This window comes from Musa acuminata, chromosome BXJ1-1 (assembly GCF_036884655.1).
Source record: "Musa acuminata AAA Group cultivar baxijiao chromosome BXJ1-1, Cavendish_Baxijiao_AAA, whole genome shotgun sequence".
NCBI classification, from domain to species: domain Eukaryota; kingdom Viridiplantae; phylum Streptophyta; class Magnoliopsida; order Zingiberales; family Musaceae; genus Musa; species Musa acuminata.
In genome coordinates this window covers 11,163,066-11,183,359 of record NC_088327.1, presented here as the reverse complement: position 1 = coordinate 11,183,359, position 20,294 = coordinate 11,163,066, and the positions used below count along the sequence as shown (strand labels likewise).

Sequence of the window (20,294 nt, the reverse complement as noted above, 5' to 3'; positions counted from 1 at the left end):
AAATAAGGAGCAGCTCAGACACTGTATCCAAGAAAATGGAGATAGACATGATGTGAGTCATTGATGTGGGACAACAGATGGGGGAATCTTAAGAGCCTGAGTTTGTCTGGTGTGTGCAGGAACAGTGGCCACCGAGAGTAGCCATCACCAAACCATGGTAGCAAGAGGTCCCCCCAAGCAACTATCATGGTGTGTTCATCCACTCCGAGCTGCAGGAGGAGTAGAGAGAGCATTTGAGAGTTGCCCGAGAGACGAATAATGGCATCTACCAACACAACTGTTAACGTCACTACCCCGCATGACCTGTAAATCCCCTGTTCATGGGGCCTTTTGTCTTCTGCATCTTTCCCTACCCATGAATGGCCATCTCCTTTTTCACCGAGGTCGCAAGAGTAAGAGACCACTTCATCTTCGTTCGTACTTCTACTTCAGATTATTGAGATGTTTACCCTCGGTTGCCCTCCAAATTCTCGGTAACTACGACGTGGATTCCCACACAACCCAATGATACTATCTCGAAGTTAAAAGAGAGGCCGTCGACGCTGATATCATTGTTCATCTGTCCGACAACGATGACCCGCGTCACAAATGTTCCAACTGCTACCATCCGCCGATTATATCGTTCCGGCGTGGGCACCGTCTTCTTGTCCCCTCTTTCGCCTGTAGATCTTCCTCGACGCCCCGTGAAAACCGCTCCCGGTAAAAGACATGCAGTAGAACAAGTCACACTGACAAGTTCCCTACGGTTGGCAGTGCTATCTGTATCCATGCTCCTGATCTCTAATGGTTTCCTGAAGACCACCAAGAGACATAACAACTGGATCTTAAATGACACTGCACTCACGCAACTACCTGAGCATCCAAAGATGGTGTTTTTCCAGGGATTTTGTTTAAGATTTAATTCGACATTAAAGAAAACAGTGACTGCGTGAGTCGACAAGAAAACCAAACAAAGCCTCGTTTTTACATGAACACAAACCCCATCATCCAACGGCTCTCAAAGTCGAGTCCTTGCCACAGGAAGAGGACAGAATTGGGATGGATTGGTGGCGATGGCTCGATCCGACGGTTTAGGCCGTATCCGAGACGGAAGTAGAGTCCGAGTCGAACGAGTCGTGGGAGGGCGAGAGGTCGCCGCCGCCGCCCCGGATGTCTTCGATCATCTTCACCACGCTGCCGATCTTGGGGCGCTGGTCCGGCGCCAGAGCGGTGCAGCTCATCGCGATCCGGAGCATGGCCACCATCTCCTCCTCGATCCCCTTGTACCGCATCAGCTCCAGGTCGAACACCTCCGCCGTCCACTCCTCACGAACCACAGATTGCACCCACCGCGGTAGGTCCGCAGCCGCCTCGCCGCCGACCCCGCCATCCGCCGCCGGCTTCCCCGTCAGAAGCTCCAGAAGCACCACCCCGAAGGCGTACACGTCCGCCCGCTGGGACGCCCACGGGCGCCGCCCGTCGCCCGGCGCCTCGGGGGCCCGGTACCCGCCGGCCCTACCGGCTACAGCCGCCGCAGGGCACAGGAGGGCCAGCCCGGCGTCAGCGAGCCTCGCATTACACTCCTTGTCAAGTAGGATGTTCGTGGACTTGATGTTTCCGTGCGTCAGTTTCGGCGACCGGCTCGCCTGGTGGATGAAAGCCAATCCCCTCGCTGCCCCCATTGCGATCCGCATTCTAATCGTCCAATCCAGTGGCGTCCTCCCAGGCCCTCGATTCCCTGGAAAGATCAGATTTTAAGTCGACGGCGAATAAAAATAGCAAATTTTTTAGGCAAATGGGTGCTTGGAGTGGCGACATTGCTTTACCGTGGAGAAGGAAGAACAGGCTGCCGTTGGCCATGTAATCGTAGACGAGAAGCTTCTCATCCCGAGCGTAGTAATAGGCTTTGAACGGAACGAGGTTGGGGTGCCGCAAGCGCCCAAGGATCTCCATATGGCTCTCGAACTCGCGCTTGCCCCCCACGAGGACTTCGCGGAGGCGCTTCACGGCGACGACGGTGCCGTCGTCGAGCACCGCCCTGTAGGCCGTCCCGTAGCCGCCCTTCCCCAACATCTCGGCTGAGGCCCGCAGGAGGTCCTCCAACAGGAACCGCTTCGTGCCCTCGAAGAAGACCATCTTCCCCCTCTCGAATCCGCTCCCAGCCGGAGCACCCGCGGCGCTGCCCTGAGCGGCGTAAGGGCTGGAGGAGTAGACTATCTTTTCCCCCTCGTGAAGGCGGGACGGGCTCCTCCCGGCGAACTTGCGCCAGAAGTAGCAGAAGAGGAAGCCGGAGACGAGGACGAGCACGACAAAGTCGCCCACGACGATGGCCACCATGGCCATTCGGTTCATCCCCGCACGGCTGGCGTCGACGGCGGGGCGTCTCGGAGGGGCGACCTCAGGCCGGGCGGACGGAGAAGATGCCACGACATCGGCGGCGGCGGCAGCAGCAGGAGGAACCGGGGCCACAGTGGTCGCCGAGGGACGGCTGGGTTTGCCTACGAGGACGCGGCAGGTGGGGAGGGGCCCGCCGCAAAGGGCCGGGTTCTCCGCGAATGCGGTAGCGGGGAAGGCGGCGAGCGAGGGAGGAACGCCGCCGCAGAGCAGATTTGACGACAGGTTGAGGTCCTGGAGGCGTGGGAGGACGAGACCGGAGATGGGACCAGATAGCCGGTTCGAGTCGAGCCGGAGGGTGAGCAGGCGGGATAGCCGGTTAAGCGAGGCCGGGACCGGACCAGTGAGGTTGTTGGAGCCGAGATCGAGCCGGTAGAGGCGGACCAGCGAGCCGACCGACGGCGGGATGGGACCGGAGAGCTGGTTGTGGGAGAGAAACAGAAGCTTGAGCGCAGAGAGCGAGGAGACGTTCGGGATGGTGCCGGAGAGGCGGTTCGACTTAAGGCTGAGTACCCGGAGCTGGTCGAGCCGCGTCACGGCCGGGAGGCAGGCCGGGCCGGAGAGGGAGAGGCCCTCAAGGACGAGCCGGTTGACGCGGCTGCCGGCGCAGGTGACCCCATGCCAGGACGCGCACGGCGACAGGTCGGACCGGTTCCAGCTCGCCAGCCTCCCGGCCGAGTCGCACGCGGCCTTGATCTCCAATAAGGCACCCAAGTCTCCGTCCAAAGTGTCCAAAGAAGAAGAGGAAGAAGACAGTAGCACAAGAAAATGCAGCAGTAACAGCAGCGGCATAGATCGAGCCAAATGCGGCGAGGAAAACAGCTTCTTCTCCCCCATTTCCTTCCTTCTTCTCCGAGGAGGTTTGGGAAGGAGGAAGACTGAAAGCTGAAAGTGGAGACAAGGCTGTAGTAGTCCGAGTACAAGCAATGCTGCTTTTGTGTTGAGGGTCTCTTTTAGCCTTTGCCTTTCCTTTTCTCTATTCTCTATGATTCAGGGAGTGGAGTGAGGTGAGAGAGAGGGACCTACGAACACTTGGGGAATGGGGCACGAACAAAGCACGGAGCTCAGAGGCGAAGCCATTATTGCCCCGATCACCTTAATTCACTTCCCCCTCGATCTCACCTTACGGTCAAACGATCGCGGACGACGAAGTCAAACTGGAAAAGAAGAAAAAGAAGCTAAAGGAAAAGCCGGGAGACGGATATGTTTGGATGAGAAGATCTATCGTCGCACCACACTCAAAGATCATTGCAGCAGCGCGCAAGAAAAGGGACTGTTATCTTTCTTAGATCTGTAAACCTGCTGCGGTACGGAGAACGAATATAAGCCAGATGCCTCTCAGATCAAGCCTTGGCTGGGATCCTCTTGGGAACATGTTATGCTGTCGTAGTGCAGCGAGTGAGCTGTGCCGGAGGACAATAATCCACTCGTTTTGAAGAATAAACGATCACGACTATGGAATCGATCCAATTGTGGTACGAACTCGTAGAAAAGCGTGCTAGTTAGGTGTAGATTGCAATACTGTATTAAGATTCGCGCAATCTAACACGAGGAAAGCATTCAGTGGTCGTGAGGGAGGGTGGGAATGTCAATTTTAAATTGAACTCGCTCTGTGCAGACAAGATCGAATCGGAATCAATCGATTTTAACCAGAGAATTGTGGCAAGTTCGAGTATAATTTTCATATGAGACAAATCGGGATCTGAATTAAGACGACATTAATTATCATCGTCCAATCTTACAAGGAAAATTATTTTTTTTAAATGGTAAATGATGAAAATAGAATTCAAACTTAAGATATGATAATGAAATATAAATATCTTTACTAAATAAATATAATTTAATATTATGATAAACAATAACTATTATTAACTTGGGATCCATCACATGATCTTATTATCCTTTATATTCGGTAAACAACCATGTGTTTGGTTAAGTTCATAATATTTAAATTTATATTTATAATTTATATTATGATATTTTTAAGTATTTTTATTATCCGTTCTCGAATCACTAACACTGATTATTTCATCTCTTATGGCTATCAGATTTTCTAAGCATATGCTAATTTAAAATTTTGAGCATCATATCCGAAAGTCTTCTAGCATATCTTCATACTATAAATCTAAAGTGATTTTTTTTTTCATCTTATCATCTATTGAAGCGATATAAAGTTATTCATAAATTAAAATATTTATTTATTTTATCTTTCTTAGTAACTTCATTAATGTTATATATATATATATATATATATATCATATTACACAAAACTCTTGACGTTGCTCACCATTTTAAATATTATGTTTTTACTATATGAATAATATCTTCATCGACATCTTCATCTCTTTGAATAATTGATCCAATATATCTAAAGCTTTGATTTAAATGGATTTATTATCAATCCGATTTAATTATATTCTCCTATTTGTCTATACAAGTATTAAAATAATATCTTATATATTTAGTTTTAATATGAAATATTTAGTTTGCAATGCTTGTCTCTATAGCTAAAATTTATAAATAGTTTAATTTAGGTTCTAATTAACTAAGATAATTTCATCAATAAACAACATATACCATCGAAGTTTATTATATAAGTATTTAATCAGTAACTACATTATCAAATATATCTTTAATAACATCAATATAATCAGTAGATACATATTTATTTTTTAAAATCCACCATAATAAATATCTACAAACCCTATCATATATTTTCTCTATGTTAATAAAAAACATATACAATTTTTTTATTTTCTCCCTATTCTTTTTTATTAATTATCTTAATAAATAAATAATTTGTATGATCGATCATAATACTTGCATACAAGTATAAGTTATTATTATATTACAAATATAACTATTATGCATGTTACTATTGTCAGGTATACTTATGTATATTATTTCATTTATTATAATGGATCTGATACTATATCGAGTCCCTCGGTTTAATCTTAATACACGAGCAAAATGTGCATAAATATTGATTAAACACCGATCAAAAGAGAGGATCTAACATCAGCTTTGCACTCACAATCTATAGTCTTCGATGCTAAAAACCAAAGCTTTCGAGATTAAGTCCAACGAAGTGGCATGAAATGCAATCCAATCGTAGAGCCCAGTTAAGCCAAACTTGGTCTTCAGCCATCAAAACAAGTTGACTTAGGAAGAGCTTTAGGGAAATATTACAATCAGTAGTTTAACTAAACAAGAAATTCTTAGATGTATCGACTTTACACACGTATTCCAAAGAAAGTGTACAAATGAAAATTTTGACCATTAACATTTCAAAAGAATATAGTGACGAGGATAGTAATTACGATAAGACTCGGCTGACGTCAGCCGACACCGACGCCTCATGCCTCGATCGGCGCGACAACACCCGGTCAAACGGATCAGAACACCGACCGAGGTGCATTAACGCCTACTCAGGCTCGGTTCTTCACACCACGCAACGCTAGTGTCAGACGCCACCATCTCCCCCTGCAAGCGGGCACATCAAACAACAGCAAGCTTCCATATAAATACCCTCGCACTCTGAACGAGCGGAGGAGGAGGGAGGAAAGACACACCATGGAGACACCTCACACTCTTCTTCTTTCTACCCCCTCCACCATCTACTGACTTGATCGTCGGAGGGGTCGGGTCGAGCCTCCCGATCCGACCTGTGTGCAGGACGGCAGACAGAGCGCGTGCCCAGCTGAGGAGCCCCCTCCGACGGAGACGGCTGACCCCGTCCTGATCGGACCGCCGTAGCCGACTACCTCGGCGAACCCGAGGGCCGTACCGGGAAGATCCCGCCATCCGAACCCGAACCGAGCCACGTCGGCCCCAAGGCCACGGCTCCAAGTTGTTTACCACAACATGTAGTAATAGAATTTTTAAGATAAAAAAATAAAAAAATATTTGAAAAGAATAAATAATTATTATTTGAAAAATATATGTTAATAATTATTATTATTAACATATGGTTCGTGCATGACCCCAATGATTCTTGGTTCACAAGAAAAGAAGCAGAGCTTGAGCCCTCCACAAGTCACCTCCCAAGAAATACACGGACGTCAACTCATACGACGGAGATGATAAGATTTAATAACCTTAATTCTTACAACAGCTAATAATAAACACCATAAAACCTACGGCATGGCAACAACGACAACAGCTGACTAGTTATTTTAGTCGCCGTGCCTGTGGCGGCCACTTGTCTCGACGAACTCGCGTCGCTACGTCTTCCATGACGTCACACGTGACAGCCCTCTTCGCCCCCTGAATTCTTTGACTACCCCCAGTTCCCACCGGATCCCGTGCGGGCCCCGCGAGGCTCCCGCATTGCTTTCCGTTCACTATGCGGGTAGGAAAGCGGGTAGAAAAAGAGTGCTGCCCGTCCTCCCGGCGTCTGCAAACCACGTGCCTAGAGGAGGGAACTCGCGCGTCAACTGTCAACGAAATCCGCCCACAACCCATCAACTCCATTGATCCGACGGCCAGGTTTCGTTGTCTCTTCCATCGGACGACCAATGCCCTTTTAAAATTGCCCGCTTCCTCGACTGGTTAACCGGAAAGCGTACACCTGCATATGGTACGCACAAAACACCGGAAAGGTCGTGGTCCCACGGAAGCTCACGTGACGAGATCACTGTCACTTCATGGCGTAAGATATGTGCGTAAAGATTACGAGTAGTGTTATATTTTTCTTCGAAACCTCGTGCTCTCCTCACCGTCGGATTAACAATAACACTAACGCAGAAGGGGCAAGAGAGAAGGGATGGTTTTTTAGCTCGCGTTCAATGGAGGGATATGGCGATGAGGACGCCATTTACGACGAGAGAGGAGGGACAGCGATTCGAATCTATGGATCCCTCTTCTTCGTCCTCTTTGCTTGAGCGGCTGAGGAGCTCAGACGGGTCCTCGCCGCTGATCTTCTTCCTCTTCTTCCACAAGGCGATACGGTCCGAGCTCGACCGCCTTCACCGCGCCGCTGTAGCGCTCGCCGCGGATGGCGTGGGAGACGTCGAGTCCGTCTCCAGGCGCTGCAGATTCCTCTTTTCCATGTACCAGCACCACTCCAATGCTGAGGACGAGGTGCCTAACCGTTCCTATTTTATGAATCTGGTCAATATGTGTGCTGTTTTATGTGATGCAGCGATATCCGTATTCGACGAGTTGCAGCTCATAGTGAGGTTCGTGGCTCTTGTATTTTGGGATTCGATCGAGTAAAACAAGGAAATTTGCTGTCGTTTAGTTGGGTTTGGTCAGATCAAGATATTTGATCTGATACTGAATCGAAATTGTCCACTAAGGAAAGGATTAGGACAAGAGAAATGCTTGTGAATTCTTAACTGTTGAGATGATTTCCTGTCTTGATAAGCGATGATGCGCCCACATTCATTGCAACTAATTTGTTTATTCGTTAAAGATTGTCTTTTCTGTTGTTTCTGCACAAACATTTTGTTATTGTCCAGTTCTTAAGGATTAAACTGCTCTAACCTTTCTCTCACATTATAAAGTGTCATTTCATGTAATAAAGACAACTGGGCATTGCTCTTGGCAGGTGTCCTATGGGCTTTTGAACAGGACACCGTCTGGGAAGCTTGATTTTCTTATATTTTTTATTAAATGCGGACTGTTATTGTAATTGGGAATAACTAATATAACTTGGTTGTGTTTTCTGATCTTCTGAGAAAGATATGTCTACAATCAAACATCTCATATCATGACAAATTAAAATAAATGACATTTGTTTTCAATATGATCGCTCAGAAATGAACATGCAGAAACAAATGATCTTGAAACATGTACAATAAAGCTTTGCAGGACTTTTTCCTATGTTTATATATACCTGCATGCATTAGCAGAGAGATATGCAATTCTTTTATGTCATTAATTTTTTCCTTATATTTTCTTGTAGGACAATAATTTATTGGCCCTTGATCAGAGTCCTTTAAAAAGAAACTAATTTTGATAGGTATGCTTGTCTTTGTTTTTGTATTTGGACCGTTAAACTACCATGCCTTCTTGTGCAGCTATATGCCAATAAGACTTGATAAGCGAATTAGTTAGTGCAGTGTTGGATGGGAGCATAGTTGTCAAATACGCTACGGGACTCTTTCCTGTAGCTGAGGTGATAACCCAATTACAAATTTTGTAAAATTTGTCAAAAATACTTTGACAAATTTATCACAAGGTCCCGACTCAAATCCTGCATTCATCATTTATCCTCTTTTTAAAAAAAATTGATAAAATTTATTTCAGTATTTTTTGAGTTAATATGCAAGTAATGTTATTGATAATTAACATTTCAATAAAAGACAACTTTTATAGCACTAACACTAAAATATTCAAGAAACTTGAAATTATATTTCATGTTGCCTAGCAGTTAGACTCAAAGTGAATATACAAGTATGTATATATCATCTATTATCTTAATTAAAACAATGTCACATGAATATATTTTCATACAGACACATATATTTGATTTTGTATGTTGTACATATGATGGTCCAGATGAGCATAGCCTAAGCATCTTGAGACTTGTTTAATGCCCAAGTGCTCATGCAATCACCAATGAGAACCAGATGGTTGTTGTCCTGTGTCTTGGAATTTCTTGACAGAACATCCTTGTCTGTAGGAAAAAACATGTACAGTTTAAATTATGGTTCTTCATAGGATCCTGTCATGTCCTTAGTTATAAAGTTTTTCATTCTGTTGATTTTGACAACTTAAGTGGCAGAATTCAGAAGTATTCTACTTTCACAGTTATGTGGGGTATGAATAGACAGGCCAATTCTCATGCTTTGACGCTATGCCAACTTACTATCTGATGTGCTGCTGATGATATTTCTTAGCGTGTCAACACCAGTGCTTCATGTTTTTTAATTGCTTTGGTAAATACGTGCCATACTGCAAGTTCTTGATGTTCCTATTAAGGATCTCATGTATCAGGCAGCATGGCACTTTACTACATGGTACAATAGGGAGCATAGCAACACAGCACTATGCTGGCATGATGCTCATACTGGTTAGTACCTCTGCCATGTCAGCTCATGCTGACCAATGTGTACTATTCTTGCACATTCCTTAGGTCTAATGGTGCATGCCTACTTGGTTTCAGACTGTATTGTAACAAACAATGGTTGACAGCCCTTTTTTAGTATATGTGTCATCTTCTATATATCTGTGTCCCTCTTTAACTGACTGTACCCTCTGAAATAACAGGTTGTTTTTCCAGCCCTTGACAAACGTGTGAAGAATGTTGCAAGAACATATTTTCTTGAGCACAAAGGGGAACATGACCTTTTTAAACAGTTATTTGATTTACTGGACTTAAATGTTCATAATGATGGCATTGCTAGAAGAGAACTTGCTTCATGTACTGGTTCTATACAAACGTCAATTATGCAGCACATATATAAGGAGGAGGAGCAGGTAGATATTTCTTTAGATATCTAATTGTATAATTGACGTGCATCTTATTTTTGTTTCTATCATATAACAAGAGATCACTGATTTGAAGGACTGGGCTTTGGTTATTGATGCACTATGAAAGATATGCTCTGTAAGGTTCTGACTGCCCCTAGCTGTTACTATACATACATTATATAGCTCCTTATTTTGCCACACTCTAGTAGTCTGTCAAAAATCCATGTTCTTAGACATAATTAAGTTGTTTTATCATTTAGTATGTCCTTTTTGTGTCCAAAGATTAGTTGCCAACTTCTCTATCAAAATATTTTTCTTGTTTATGATGGACTTGCTTTTTTTTCGAATTTAATTGTTTTTTTTATGACTGGCTCGTTTCTTGTGTTAGTATCTTGTTCTCGATAACTTGTTGGGAAATGATATCACCATGAACTTGCTTCCTTATTTGTCTGACTATTCTTGTCATAGATTAGTCAATTGCAAACTGGATTTTCTTAGTTTTCTACATCATTATTAGTTGTAATCTTATCATCTATTGTCTGTCCATATCTATGACTTTCTACTTGATTCAAGTTTTTCTCCATTATCCAACAAATGCTGATTTGGTTGTCAGTTTCTTGGTTGGTTCAAGCTCTACATCGTGTAAAAAATTTAACATAACTGTTTTGCTTGTCAATTTCTTGGTTTTGTTGTAGGTTTTCCCACTCTTTATTGAGAAATTTTCACTTAAGGAGCAAGCTGATTTGGTTTGGCAGTTCCTGTGTAGCATCCCTGTGTACATAATGGTAGACTTCCTTCCGTGGCTTTCTTCTTGTGTCTCACAGGATGAACATAAGGATATGATGACATGTTTATGTAAAGTAGTACCAAAAGAAAGGCTTCTTCAGCAGGTAAGAATGTGAAACCAGTAGCATGATCTTTGAACTAGTTTACAATCCATTCTTAATTATAGGCTCCAAAACCATTAGGTTATATTTGCATGGATGAAAGGGAAAAGTTTCACAAACCAGAGTATGAGCCATAATGATGTATCATGGCGCTGCATTGATCATGACAATACCAGGAAGAGGAGACATGCAGAATCAGATAGCAATTTTGTTGATTCACCAAGGGCACACCCAATAAATGAAATTTTGGACTGGCATAATGCTATCAGAAAGGAGGTTAATGACATTACAAAAGAAGCAAGACAAATACAACTTTCTCGAGATTTCTCTGATCTATCTACCTTCTATTCAAGGCTTGAATTTGTTGCTGATGTATGCATCTATCACAGGTAAATTATCTTCATGCTGATTCTTTTAATACCTTATTTCTTCTTTTAAAAAAATAGATTAGATGCTATGTCTAGTTTGAAAGCCTTCTGTCATTGGCATCTTAATCTGAATGTCTGGATAAGTATCTTTGAATGACATCTCAATCTGAATGTTTGAATCCGGAACACCATATTTTATTGCTCTATCTGTCACTTACTTTTATCTGTTCATATTTTTTTATGTTTCTCTAGATTGTTTGTTTTCACTTAGCTGCTTGTCTGGCAATTCATGATCACCATTTGGAAATTGTCTATGTCTAATGTTTTCGGCTTGCAGTTTCGCTCTTCTCTGATAATTTGTACAATTTCTTGTGCAGTATAGCTGAAGATCAAATTTTATTTCCAGCAGTGGATATGCCAGTCTCATTTGTGGAAGATCATGCTGAAGAAAAGAATCAGTTTAACAACCTCAGGTGCCTAATCAAGCGTATCAAATGTGCTGGTGTCAACTCAGTTTCTCCTGAATTTTACTCAAAGATATGTTCACATGCAGATCGAATTATGGCGACTATTCAAAGGCACTTCAATGTTGAGGAAGCTCAGGTATATCTCATATTGTCGGTAGACTACTTTTCTAAGGTCTCCTGAACATGCTCTATTTCATATATTTTTACTTTCGTAGGTGCTTCCTATAGCAAGGATATCTTTCTCTCCTGAAAAGCAACGGAAGATTATTTATCGGAGCATATGTGTAATGCCACTAAGACTTATAGAGCGTGCTTTACCATGGTTAGTTGCAACACTTTGTGAGGATGAAGCAAGGTCATTCCTCCAGAATATGAAACTGGCAGGTGAAGTTTTTCATTCTTCCTTTAGTATTTTGATGCACGTAAGACGCAAGTGATACTAGTGGAAACCAATGCAATATTATGATTCCACTTTCTGTTTGTGGAATAAATATCACATTTTTGGTGTATGACCTGTCGGACTGTATGAGTGAGGACTGTTGTCATGCTTTCACAAAATAAGAGACCAGAACAATCTGTAAAATAAAATGTATGATTGAGATAATTGTTCAAGTTGCTTCTTACACCACTTCTGCTTTCCGCTTATGTTTTGCAGCCTCATCATCCGAGACAGCACTAGTTACACTTTTTGCTGGTTGGGCATGCAAGGGTCAACTGCACAATATCTCGAGATCTGGCAGGTTTACATGCTTGTCTTTAAAAGTGGCAGATGGTTTCATTCAAGAAGAGAAGGATAAGATAGAACAGAATTGTGGTCAAGCATTCTGTGCATTTGCTTCTCCATTAAGAGAGATATCAGCTGTCCATACAGAGAATGACAAGGATCCTGTTGACCGATGTTGCTTCCCACAATCTTGTAGAAACAATAATGAGGTTGGAAGTTTAGATATTTTAGTTCTCCAAAAGCATTTTTCCGATAAGCAAACTTGCTTTGCTTCTGGATTAGGACTTAACAGCAATAGTCTACCTGTAGATTCCATGTCTAAAAAATCAGAGTGTAACTTGTCTTGCAATTCTTCTGCTCCTCATATAAACTCAAATCTCTTTTCATGGGAGACAGAAATCACCTCATCCAATTCGGCACATGAATTCAGGCCTATTGATACCATATTTAAGTTTCATAAAGCAATTCGTAAAGATTTAGAATATTTGGATACGGAGTCCGAAAAGCTTATAGGTTGTGACGACTATGAGGCATTTCTTTGCAATTTTAGTGGAAGATTTTGTTTGTTGTGGGGCCTTTATAAAGCTCACAGTAATGCTGAAGATCGTATTGTATTTCCAGCTTTAGAATCAAGAGAAACCCTTCACAATGTTAGCCACTCCTATATTCTGGACCACAAACAGGAGGAGAAGTTATTTTCAGATATATCTGCAGTTCTGACAGAGCTTTCACAATTACGTGAAACGAATAACAAGACGTATAAGATGGCTGACACAACTGGAAGTGACTGCAGTTACTCTGTCCATGATATTTGTTGGACAAGGAAGCACAATGCACTTGCTACCAAGCTTCAAAGTATGTGTAGATCCATACGAGTTACTTTGGACCAACATGTTTTTATGGAGGAACTTGAACTCTGGCCATTGTTTGACAGCCACTTCTCTTTTGAGGAGCAAGACAAGATAGTTGGATGCATAATTGGGATGACTGGAGCAGAAATTCTTCAGTCAATGTTATCCTGGGTAACTTCTGTTCTAACAGAAGAGGAACAAGACAAGATGATGGAAACATGGAAGGAAGCTACCAAAAACACTATGTTTAATGAGTGGCTGAATGAATGGTGGGGTGCAAGACCTATTTCTTCACATGACCCTGAAGACGCAAATGTTCTTCCAAAAGGTTTGATGTTGTGTTATTAATAATTTGTATCATCACCTTATCTAGGTCAATAGAATAGTATAGAGACATTTGAAACTTATGTGAGTCTTTTGTCTTCTTTCAATTCACATTATTCTATTAGGAATGGAACAACAAGAGAACCTAGATCAAATTGATCAGACATTCAAGCCTGGTTGGAATGATATTTTTCGAATGAATCAAAATGAGCTGGAGTCAGAGATACGAAAGGTTTCTCGAGACCTAACACTTGATCCACGAAGAAAGGCATATATTATTCAAAATCTTATGACAAGGTTTTCATGTATTATATTCATGTTTTTTATACCATTTCTAAACTTGGATCATATGTTTATGTATTTGTGACCTTTGAACTAATTACTGCAGTCGCTGGTTAGCTGCTGCTGCTAAACAAAAATTGCCACATGCATCTACCAGTGAGGACAAAAATGGTGATGTTCCAGGATGTTCTCCATCATATAGGGATCTGGAGCAACAGATATTTGGTTGTGAGCACTATAAAAGAAACTGCAAGCTCCTTGCTGCTTGTTGTAAGAAGCTCTTCACATGCAGGTTCTGCCACGACAGCGTCAGTGATCACACAATGGATAGGTAAATTGTTCTGAAAGCATCTGGTTATAGTCTCAACAACAGAGACAACAACACTTTATTGGTGTCAGTTATTTATTTTCTTTATAAAATACTTATCCTTATGTGAGAAGTTACGTTCATGTCATTATCACCAACTTTTTCTATAGTTCACTGATCATTTAGCCAATAGTAGACCTGATGCAAGCCTGGGAGCCCTTATCTCTTGAGAATGCTGTTCCCAAGCTTGTCACAGTGGAGGTTTGTCAAGGAAGAAACACCCATGCTGATATAGGTATTACCCATGCTAAGGTAGCATGTAGATGACTGGAGGGAAGATAAGGGAGAAATAAGGTAAGATAAAGTGAAACTATGGTCGTCTAACCTGAACTACCGAATACTCCTATCAATTCAAATAACATGCTCGGGAATTTTTTTCCCAATACTCCTTTCCATTCCATGATGGTCAAATCCTAGAAAAATTAATTTTTTTCTAAGAGTTTTTCATGTATCTTATCGGGCTATGTAATTCCATGCAGGCCTTGATCCAAGACATGCACCACTAACAAAGCTACAAGGTGTACCCTTCTAGCCAAACCTGTATCGTAACTCGAGCATTTTACGTTCTAGGTCAATATAATTCTGGATATCACTATGATAGAAATGGTTGAATTCTTTGTTGATGACCAGTTCTGAATGTGCATTCATTTTGCATATTTACTTACAAGCCATTACTTACTGTATATAGCAACAAAGTTATATTGGCTCTTCCTATTTTTAAAGTCTTCTATGACTGGTTTGCAGGAAAGCAGTGACGGAAATGATGTGTATGCGCTGTCTGAAAGTCCAGACAGTTGGTCCAACTTGCAAGACAGATACCTGTAATGGATTTCCAATGGCAAAATACTTCTGCAAATTTTGCAAATTTTTTGATGATGAAAGGTACTGCACTTAGCCCTAAAATATTTGGATGCATAGTTGATCAGAAGTTTATTCAGAAAACGAGCACGGTTTACTGATCATTATTTTATCTAAGGGTCTCAATGCAACTTTAGCATTGTTCTTCTTTATAGTTTGAACTTTGAACATTGATTTCTGGATTACATAGCTAAGCCAGGATTGGGCCTTCAAATTTTTGCTTGGCGGTCCCTATGGATTTAGTTTTAGTCTGCAAATTGTGTTGCTCAAATAAGTGAACTCTTGTTGTTTAGTCTACATTATATTTTCCGTTCCTATTAACGTCAAAGTTGAACCCATTGGAATGACATGGGATTCCCAAAACACCCTTCTGTGAGAGTCAATTGTTTATATTAACTTGCTAGCATAGAATTGCCAGTCAGATTAATTTACCTACCCGATTGTATTCAGTGACTACTAGATACGATTTCCTTTCCTGAGATATAAGATTTAAGAAGACATTTACTGTTTTTCTTTCGGTAGAAAATTTTTCATGCTCTTGTAACAACTTTTTAACAGACTTCATGCATAGGTGTGCTGAAAGTTGAAAAAGTCTGTCTGATCGATCGAGTCTGAGTAAATCAATTAGTGATATTGGCACTGATTCTGATTATATGAAGAAGAGCAAATTGAATACATTATCAATACAATAATTTCATATTGTGTTGTTTTTAAATTGGCAACAACTTGCTGATGAAAAAGATGTGCGGGTCTCTTACGAGGTATAACTTAATCATAGTGCTTAAACAAAGATAAAAGAATGGGTGGCCCAAGGCTTCTGCCAATCTGAGACGTTGGGAGCATCATTATATGCAGTCTTACCCCATCAAGCATAGAGCCTGCGCTTAAACATTAATGTGCTTAGACAAAGATGCTGGGTTTAAGTATCTGATATCGCTTACTGCTTGAGTGCAGAAATAAATTTGTATTACACGATATGGGTCTCTCTGAATTATGTTGGGTCATATTGTTAGTTCAGTTCATTCATGTACAACAACTGTCTGATCTTCTGACCTTGTAGCTCTTTGTATTATTTAAAACTTAAAAAGAATGGTTTAGAGATGATTTCATCTAGGAGTAAAAGCTTCTCTATGATTCTTTTTTTTTCCCCTTTCTCTATGATTCTTTACAATGATATATTCTTTTGTTTATAACTGAACTCCTGAAATAATTTAGTCTATTTCAGGACTGTATATCACTGTCCATTTTGCAATTTATGTCGCCTTGGAAAAGGACTCGGCATCGATTTCTTTCACTGCATGAAATGCAATTGTTGCCTAGGCATGAAGCTAGTGGACCATAACTGCAGGGAGAAAGGTCTAGAATCAAATTGTCCCATATGTTGTGATTTCCTGTTTACATCAAGTACGCCTGTCAGAGCTTTACCATGCGGCCATTTCATGCATTCAGCTTGCTTTCAGGTGAAAGTTTCTCTTGATACAAGGATATGATTTCAGCAATCTTTCTTGTTTTCTTCTCCGATAACTTTTAGGATTGTTAGAGCCTAACTTGCTTTCTGACCTACATAGGCATATGCTTCCAGTCACTATACCTGCCCGATCTGCAGCAAGTCTTTAGGAGACATGACGGTAAGAATCATTCTATTTATTTTATCATCCTCAAGTTTAAAAAGGGCTTTTAGACTGTTATCTCAAGAATTAACATAGTTGTTTGGTTAATTTAAGAAATCTTAGAAAATTTAAGACCTCAATATCTTGAATTTTGCTATCATGATGAGGAAACCATGGATCCATGAAAGAGCATCAATTTCTTACTTGCTCACAAACCCATCAGACAAGTAGGGGTGAAGTGTGGTGTCGGTTATCAGGGTGGCAGCTCATGTACCTAATGATCACCTAGGCCTTCTTTTCAGGTTTATGTTCTTTCGAGGATAACGACACATGGTCTTATCATCACTGTCATCAACATGTTACTTTGTTTTACATTTCTGCCTCTGTTTTTAATTCAATCGTGATTTTTCAAAGGTTAATGGCAAGATTTCAGGCACCTAAGTGCAGCACTTACTTCTTTGCTGTAAATGATGCATCTACATACCTTCAGGTCTATTTCGGCATGCTTGACACCTTGCTAGCTTCAGAACAGCTTCCAGAAGAATACGGAGATCGTTGTCAGGTTTGTCATCTTACTCCTGATCTTCTACTGCAGCTCTTCTTAGTATCTAAAACAACATTTCATTTTGCTCATTCCGAGTGATGTTCTTCGCCAGGACATACTCTGCAATGATTGTGATAAAAAAGGGATGTCTCGCTTTCATTGGCTCTACCACAAATGTAGCTTCTGCGGCTCGTATAATACCAGGGTAATCAAGAATGAAGCTAACTCTTGTCTCACATCAAGCAATTGAAGAGTTCTTTGGGAATTTATATCTCAATTTTTTAGGTTCAAATTTTCTGTATAATATTATAAATTTTCTTTATCGATAGGGGAATCATCTAGGATTATTTGGATATGTCCAAAGCATACTTACAGATGCATCCATCTCACAGAATCAATTACCTCTAATTAACGATACAAGAGGTAAAGAAATATGTTAATGGGAAAATTTTGTGATAGTTCGGTTCACCTACTTCAACTAGTTGAAGTAGTAGCATGCTCTAAAATATGCAATTTTATATTTGTTTTTGCAAAGGGTAAATGGTGAAAGCTAGTTTTGATTTTGAAAAGATATTAATCAGCTAAGTTTGCTAGCAAATAAAATGGTAGATTTTTTGATGTAAGAACAGGACATCAGGTGAAGTTGATGTTTTCTTGAGGCAATTGAACGGTTTATTTTCATCTAGGACAAAGCAGTGCGGAATGTGAATTTGTCGTTTGGGATAAGTTCAAGAGAAAATTTTGAGACATCTTCATTGACTTTAATATTTCTATTGGCTATATTTTGAGGAGCTAATTATAGATTATATTATGTAGTTAGATTTTTTTAGTATCTTCATATGGACTTCAAAAATTTATATTGAAATCCTTATAGTCGAAACATTTAGTTTCATTTATTCTAACGTCGTCGGTTTTATCGATGGAAATACTGAAACAAAGGGTAAAAAGGTAAATTTAATATTTCAATTGATGGTGGTGGATTATGTTAGTGGTGGTGGATGACAGTGTTGTTGGAGATTGCAAATGGCTGTTGTGGATGAGGAGAATAACAACGAGAGGTGAGAGTTGTTTTATATCTCTATCGCTGTCGATACAAATGTAGAGCAGCGAAAGAGTCGTTCAAGTGGCTGTTGTAGATAAGGAGAGGGACGACGAGGGGTGAGGGTTGGTTTGCATCTGTGTCGACATCGACGCAGTTGCTGAGCGGTTATTTCGTCGCCTTGCATTTGCATTGACGACCCTTTCGTTGCTTGACAATTACGTTGAAACCAATGCAGATGCAAAGCGATGTTATTTTACGTTTGCATTGATGTCGACGCAGTTGCCGAGTGATGAAAGGACTATCGATGCAATGTCAAGTAGCACTTTTGCTACTTGGCAATTACATTGATATCGATGCAGATGCAGAGCGACTCTCACATCTCGTCGTCACTCTTCTCATCCACAACAGTCACTCGAGTGGCCCTTTCTCCACTCTATAACTGCGTCAACGTCGACGTAGTATTCAAGTGATGAAAGGGCTATCGATACAAATGTCGAATGATTCTTTTATCGCTTGACATCTGTGTCGGCATTGATGTGGCCCTCACCTCTCGTTGTCATTCTTTTCATCCATAATCACTCGTAGCCCCCAACGATGTTATCGTCCGTCACTACCAATTTAAACATTAAGATTTTTTTTTTCATTTATTTTTATATTTTCATCGATAAAATAAATGACGAACTAGATATTTCACTTTCATAATTATTAAGATTATAATGTAAAATTTTTAAGTTTAAAAATTAAAATACAAAGATGTCTATATTGGGTAATATACCTCATTTTGAGATATCTTAAAATTTTGCAGATGGACGTCGTGTTGTATGAATTTGAGATTTGGTATCGTTGGTGTATTTTACCGATGATAACACTTATAAATAATGGGTCTAAATTTGAGGCCAAATCGAACGAACTCATCGACAATTACTTATCAATCCATCATAATCCATCTCAATGTGCTCGAGTCGTTCGCCACCGTTAGTCGAAATATAAATAATACTTTCTAAGCTATGATGGCTGCAATTTAATATCTAATAATAACGAATTGGCGAAGAGACGTCACCAGTGAGATCGATCACGGATTCGAATCAACTCAGGCCCAATAACGATGGGGTCCAAAAGCTCCAACCCCTTTCCCGGCGACTTCGTCTTCCGTTCTGTCCCCAACGTAAGAACCTCCTTCCTATAAGTCCTCGTGGTTGTGACCCCAATGAGTAGTCCGAGACAAGAAAGATGGATGGTTTCTTGAGCATCAATGGCTTATGCTTATTGCCTTTTTATGACTTAACCCGATAGGTAGCCGAAGAAAGATGGTTTCTTGAATGCTTATAGCTTTGTTGTTTACCTTTGCTCCGTCGAATTCTTGGAAGACAACCACATTCTCCTCCTCCTCCTCCGAGAGAGAGAGAGAGAGAGAGAGAGAGAGAGAATAAAGCGCCTTGCTGCCTTTGCTGCTTCGCCTTTTTCCTCCGTTCTTAATACTTCTTTCTCTTCTTCCCTCGAAGCGGCCTCGATTAGGGTTCTCGAGAGGAGCAAGGAAGCATGCCATCACGATAGCTCACGGTTGCGAGGTGGGATTCGACACCGTCCCAAAGCGATCCAAATAATGTACGAAGTATGTGTGTCAGTAAACATGCTTAATTACATGTTACACCTGTATAATAATGAAAGTAAAATATCTATGTTATTTATCATAATATCATCGATTTTACTAATAAAAATAAAAATATAAAAAAATAATTTTAATATTTCAGTTGGTGATAATGGATAATGTTGGTAGTGTTAGACAACGACATCGTTGGGAGTTGCGAGTGATTATTATGGATGAGGAGAGTGATGATGAGAGGAGAGGGTCGCTCTATATCTATATCAGCATCGATGTAGTTGCCAAACGACAAAAAGGTTACTCGACATCTGCATCAGGTGCAAAGTGACGTCACTTGATAACTGCATCGATTCTGATGCATGGTGACAAAAAGGTCATTTGATAATTGCATCAACATTGACGTAGACGTAAATGCATAGCATCGAAAGGGTTGCTCGACAACTATATCAGTGTCGATGCAAATGCAGAGCAACCCTCACCTCATGCTGTCTCTCTTCTCATCTACAACAGTTACTCATAGCCTCTAGTAGCATTATTTCTACCATCACCGATATCGTCCGTCATTACTAATTATA

General features: G+C 41.1%; 2 protein-coding genes across 6 annotated transcripts; one reads left to right on the top strand and one right to left on the bottom strand.

The window, feature by feature from the left end:
- Window positions 1–829: 829 nt before the first annotated feature.
- LOC135673125 (probable leucine-rich repeat receptor-like protein kinase At1g68400) lies at window positions 830–3,615 on the bottom strand. Its single transcript, XM_065181897.1, has 2 exons — window positions 1,806–3,615; window positions 830–1,717 (listed from the first exon to the last, which is right to left on the bottom strand). The coding sequence occupies exons 1-2, from the start codon at window positions 3,208–3,210 to the stop codon at window positions 1,071–1,073; spliced, it is 2,052 nt and encodes a 683-aa protein (XP_065037969.1). The 5' UTR covers window positions 3,211–3,615; the 3' UTR covers window positions 830–1,070.
- Window positions 3,616–7,135: 3,520 nt separating this feature from the next.
- On the top strand, window positions 7,136–17,421 carry LOC135673111 (zinc finger protein BRUTUS-like). Of its 5 annotated transcripts, none has more exons than XM_065181875.1 (14): window positions 7,136–7,455; window positions 9,589–9,798; window positions 10,488–10,682; window positions 10,761–11,068; window positions 11,425–11,650; window positions 11,730–11,898; window positions 12,170–13,417; window positions 13,539–13,710; window positions 13,802–14,026; window positions 14,807–14,944; window positions 16,269–16,380; window positions 16,489–16,548; window positions 17,021–17,092; window positions 17,187–17,421. In XM_065181875.1, the coding sequence occupies exons 1-14, from the start codon at window positions 7,171–7,173 to the stop codon at window positions 17,322–17,324; spliced, it is 3,558 nt and encodes a 1,185-aa protein (XP_065037947.1). In that variant the 5' UTR covers window positions 7,136–7,170; the 3' UTR covers window positions 17,325–17,421. The 5 variants fall into 5 exon arrangements, 3 of the variants coding, with proteins under 3 accessions (XP_065037947.1, XP_065037937.1, XP_065037958.1); XM_065181865.1 differs by having other exon boundaries at window positions 16,146–16,380; XR_010513249.1 differs by lacking the exon at window positions 17,187–17,421 and having other exon boundaries at window positions 16,136–16,380; window positions 17,021–17,078.
- Window positions 17,422–20,294: the final 2,873 nt, after the last annotated feature.

Coding starts and splice junctions, on each gene's coding strand:
- LOC135673125 (XM_065181897.1), bottom strand. CDS start 3,210: ATGGGGGAGAAGAAGCTGTTTTCCTCGCCGCATTTGGCTCGATCTATG. Junction 1,718..1,805: donor CCTGTTCTTCCTTCTCCACG/GTAAAGCAATGT, acceptor TGATCTTTCCAG/GGAATCGAGGGCCTGGGAGG.
- LOC135673111 (XM_065181865.1), top strand. CDS start 7,171: ATGGCGATGAGGACGCCATTTACGACGAGAGAGGAGGGACAGCGATTC. Junction 7,456..9,588: donor ACTCCAATGCTGAGGACGAG/GTGCCTAACCGT, acceptor CTGAAATAACAG/GTTGTTTTTCCAGCCCTTGA. Junction 11,069..11,424: donor GATGTATGCATCTATCACAG/GTAAATTATCTT, acceptor TTTCTTGTGCAG/TATAGCTGAAGATCAAATTT.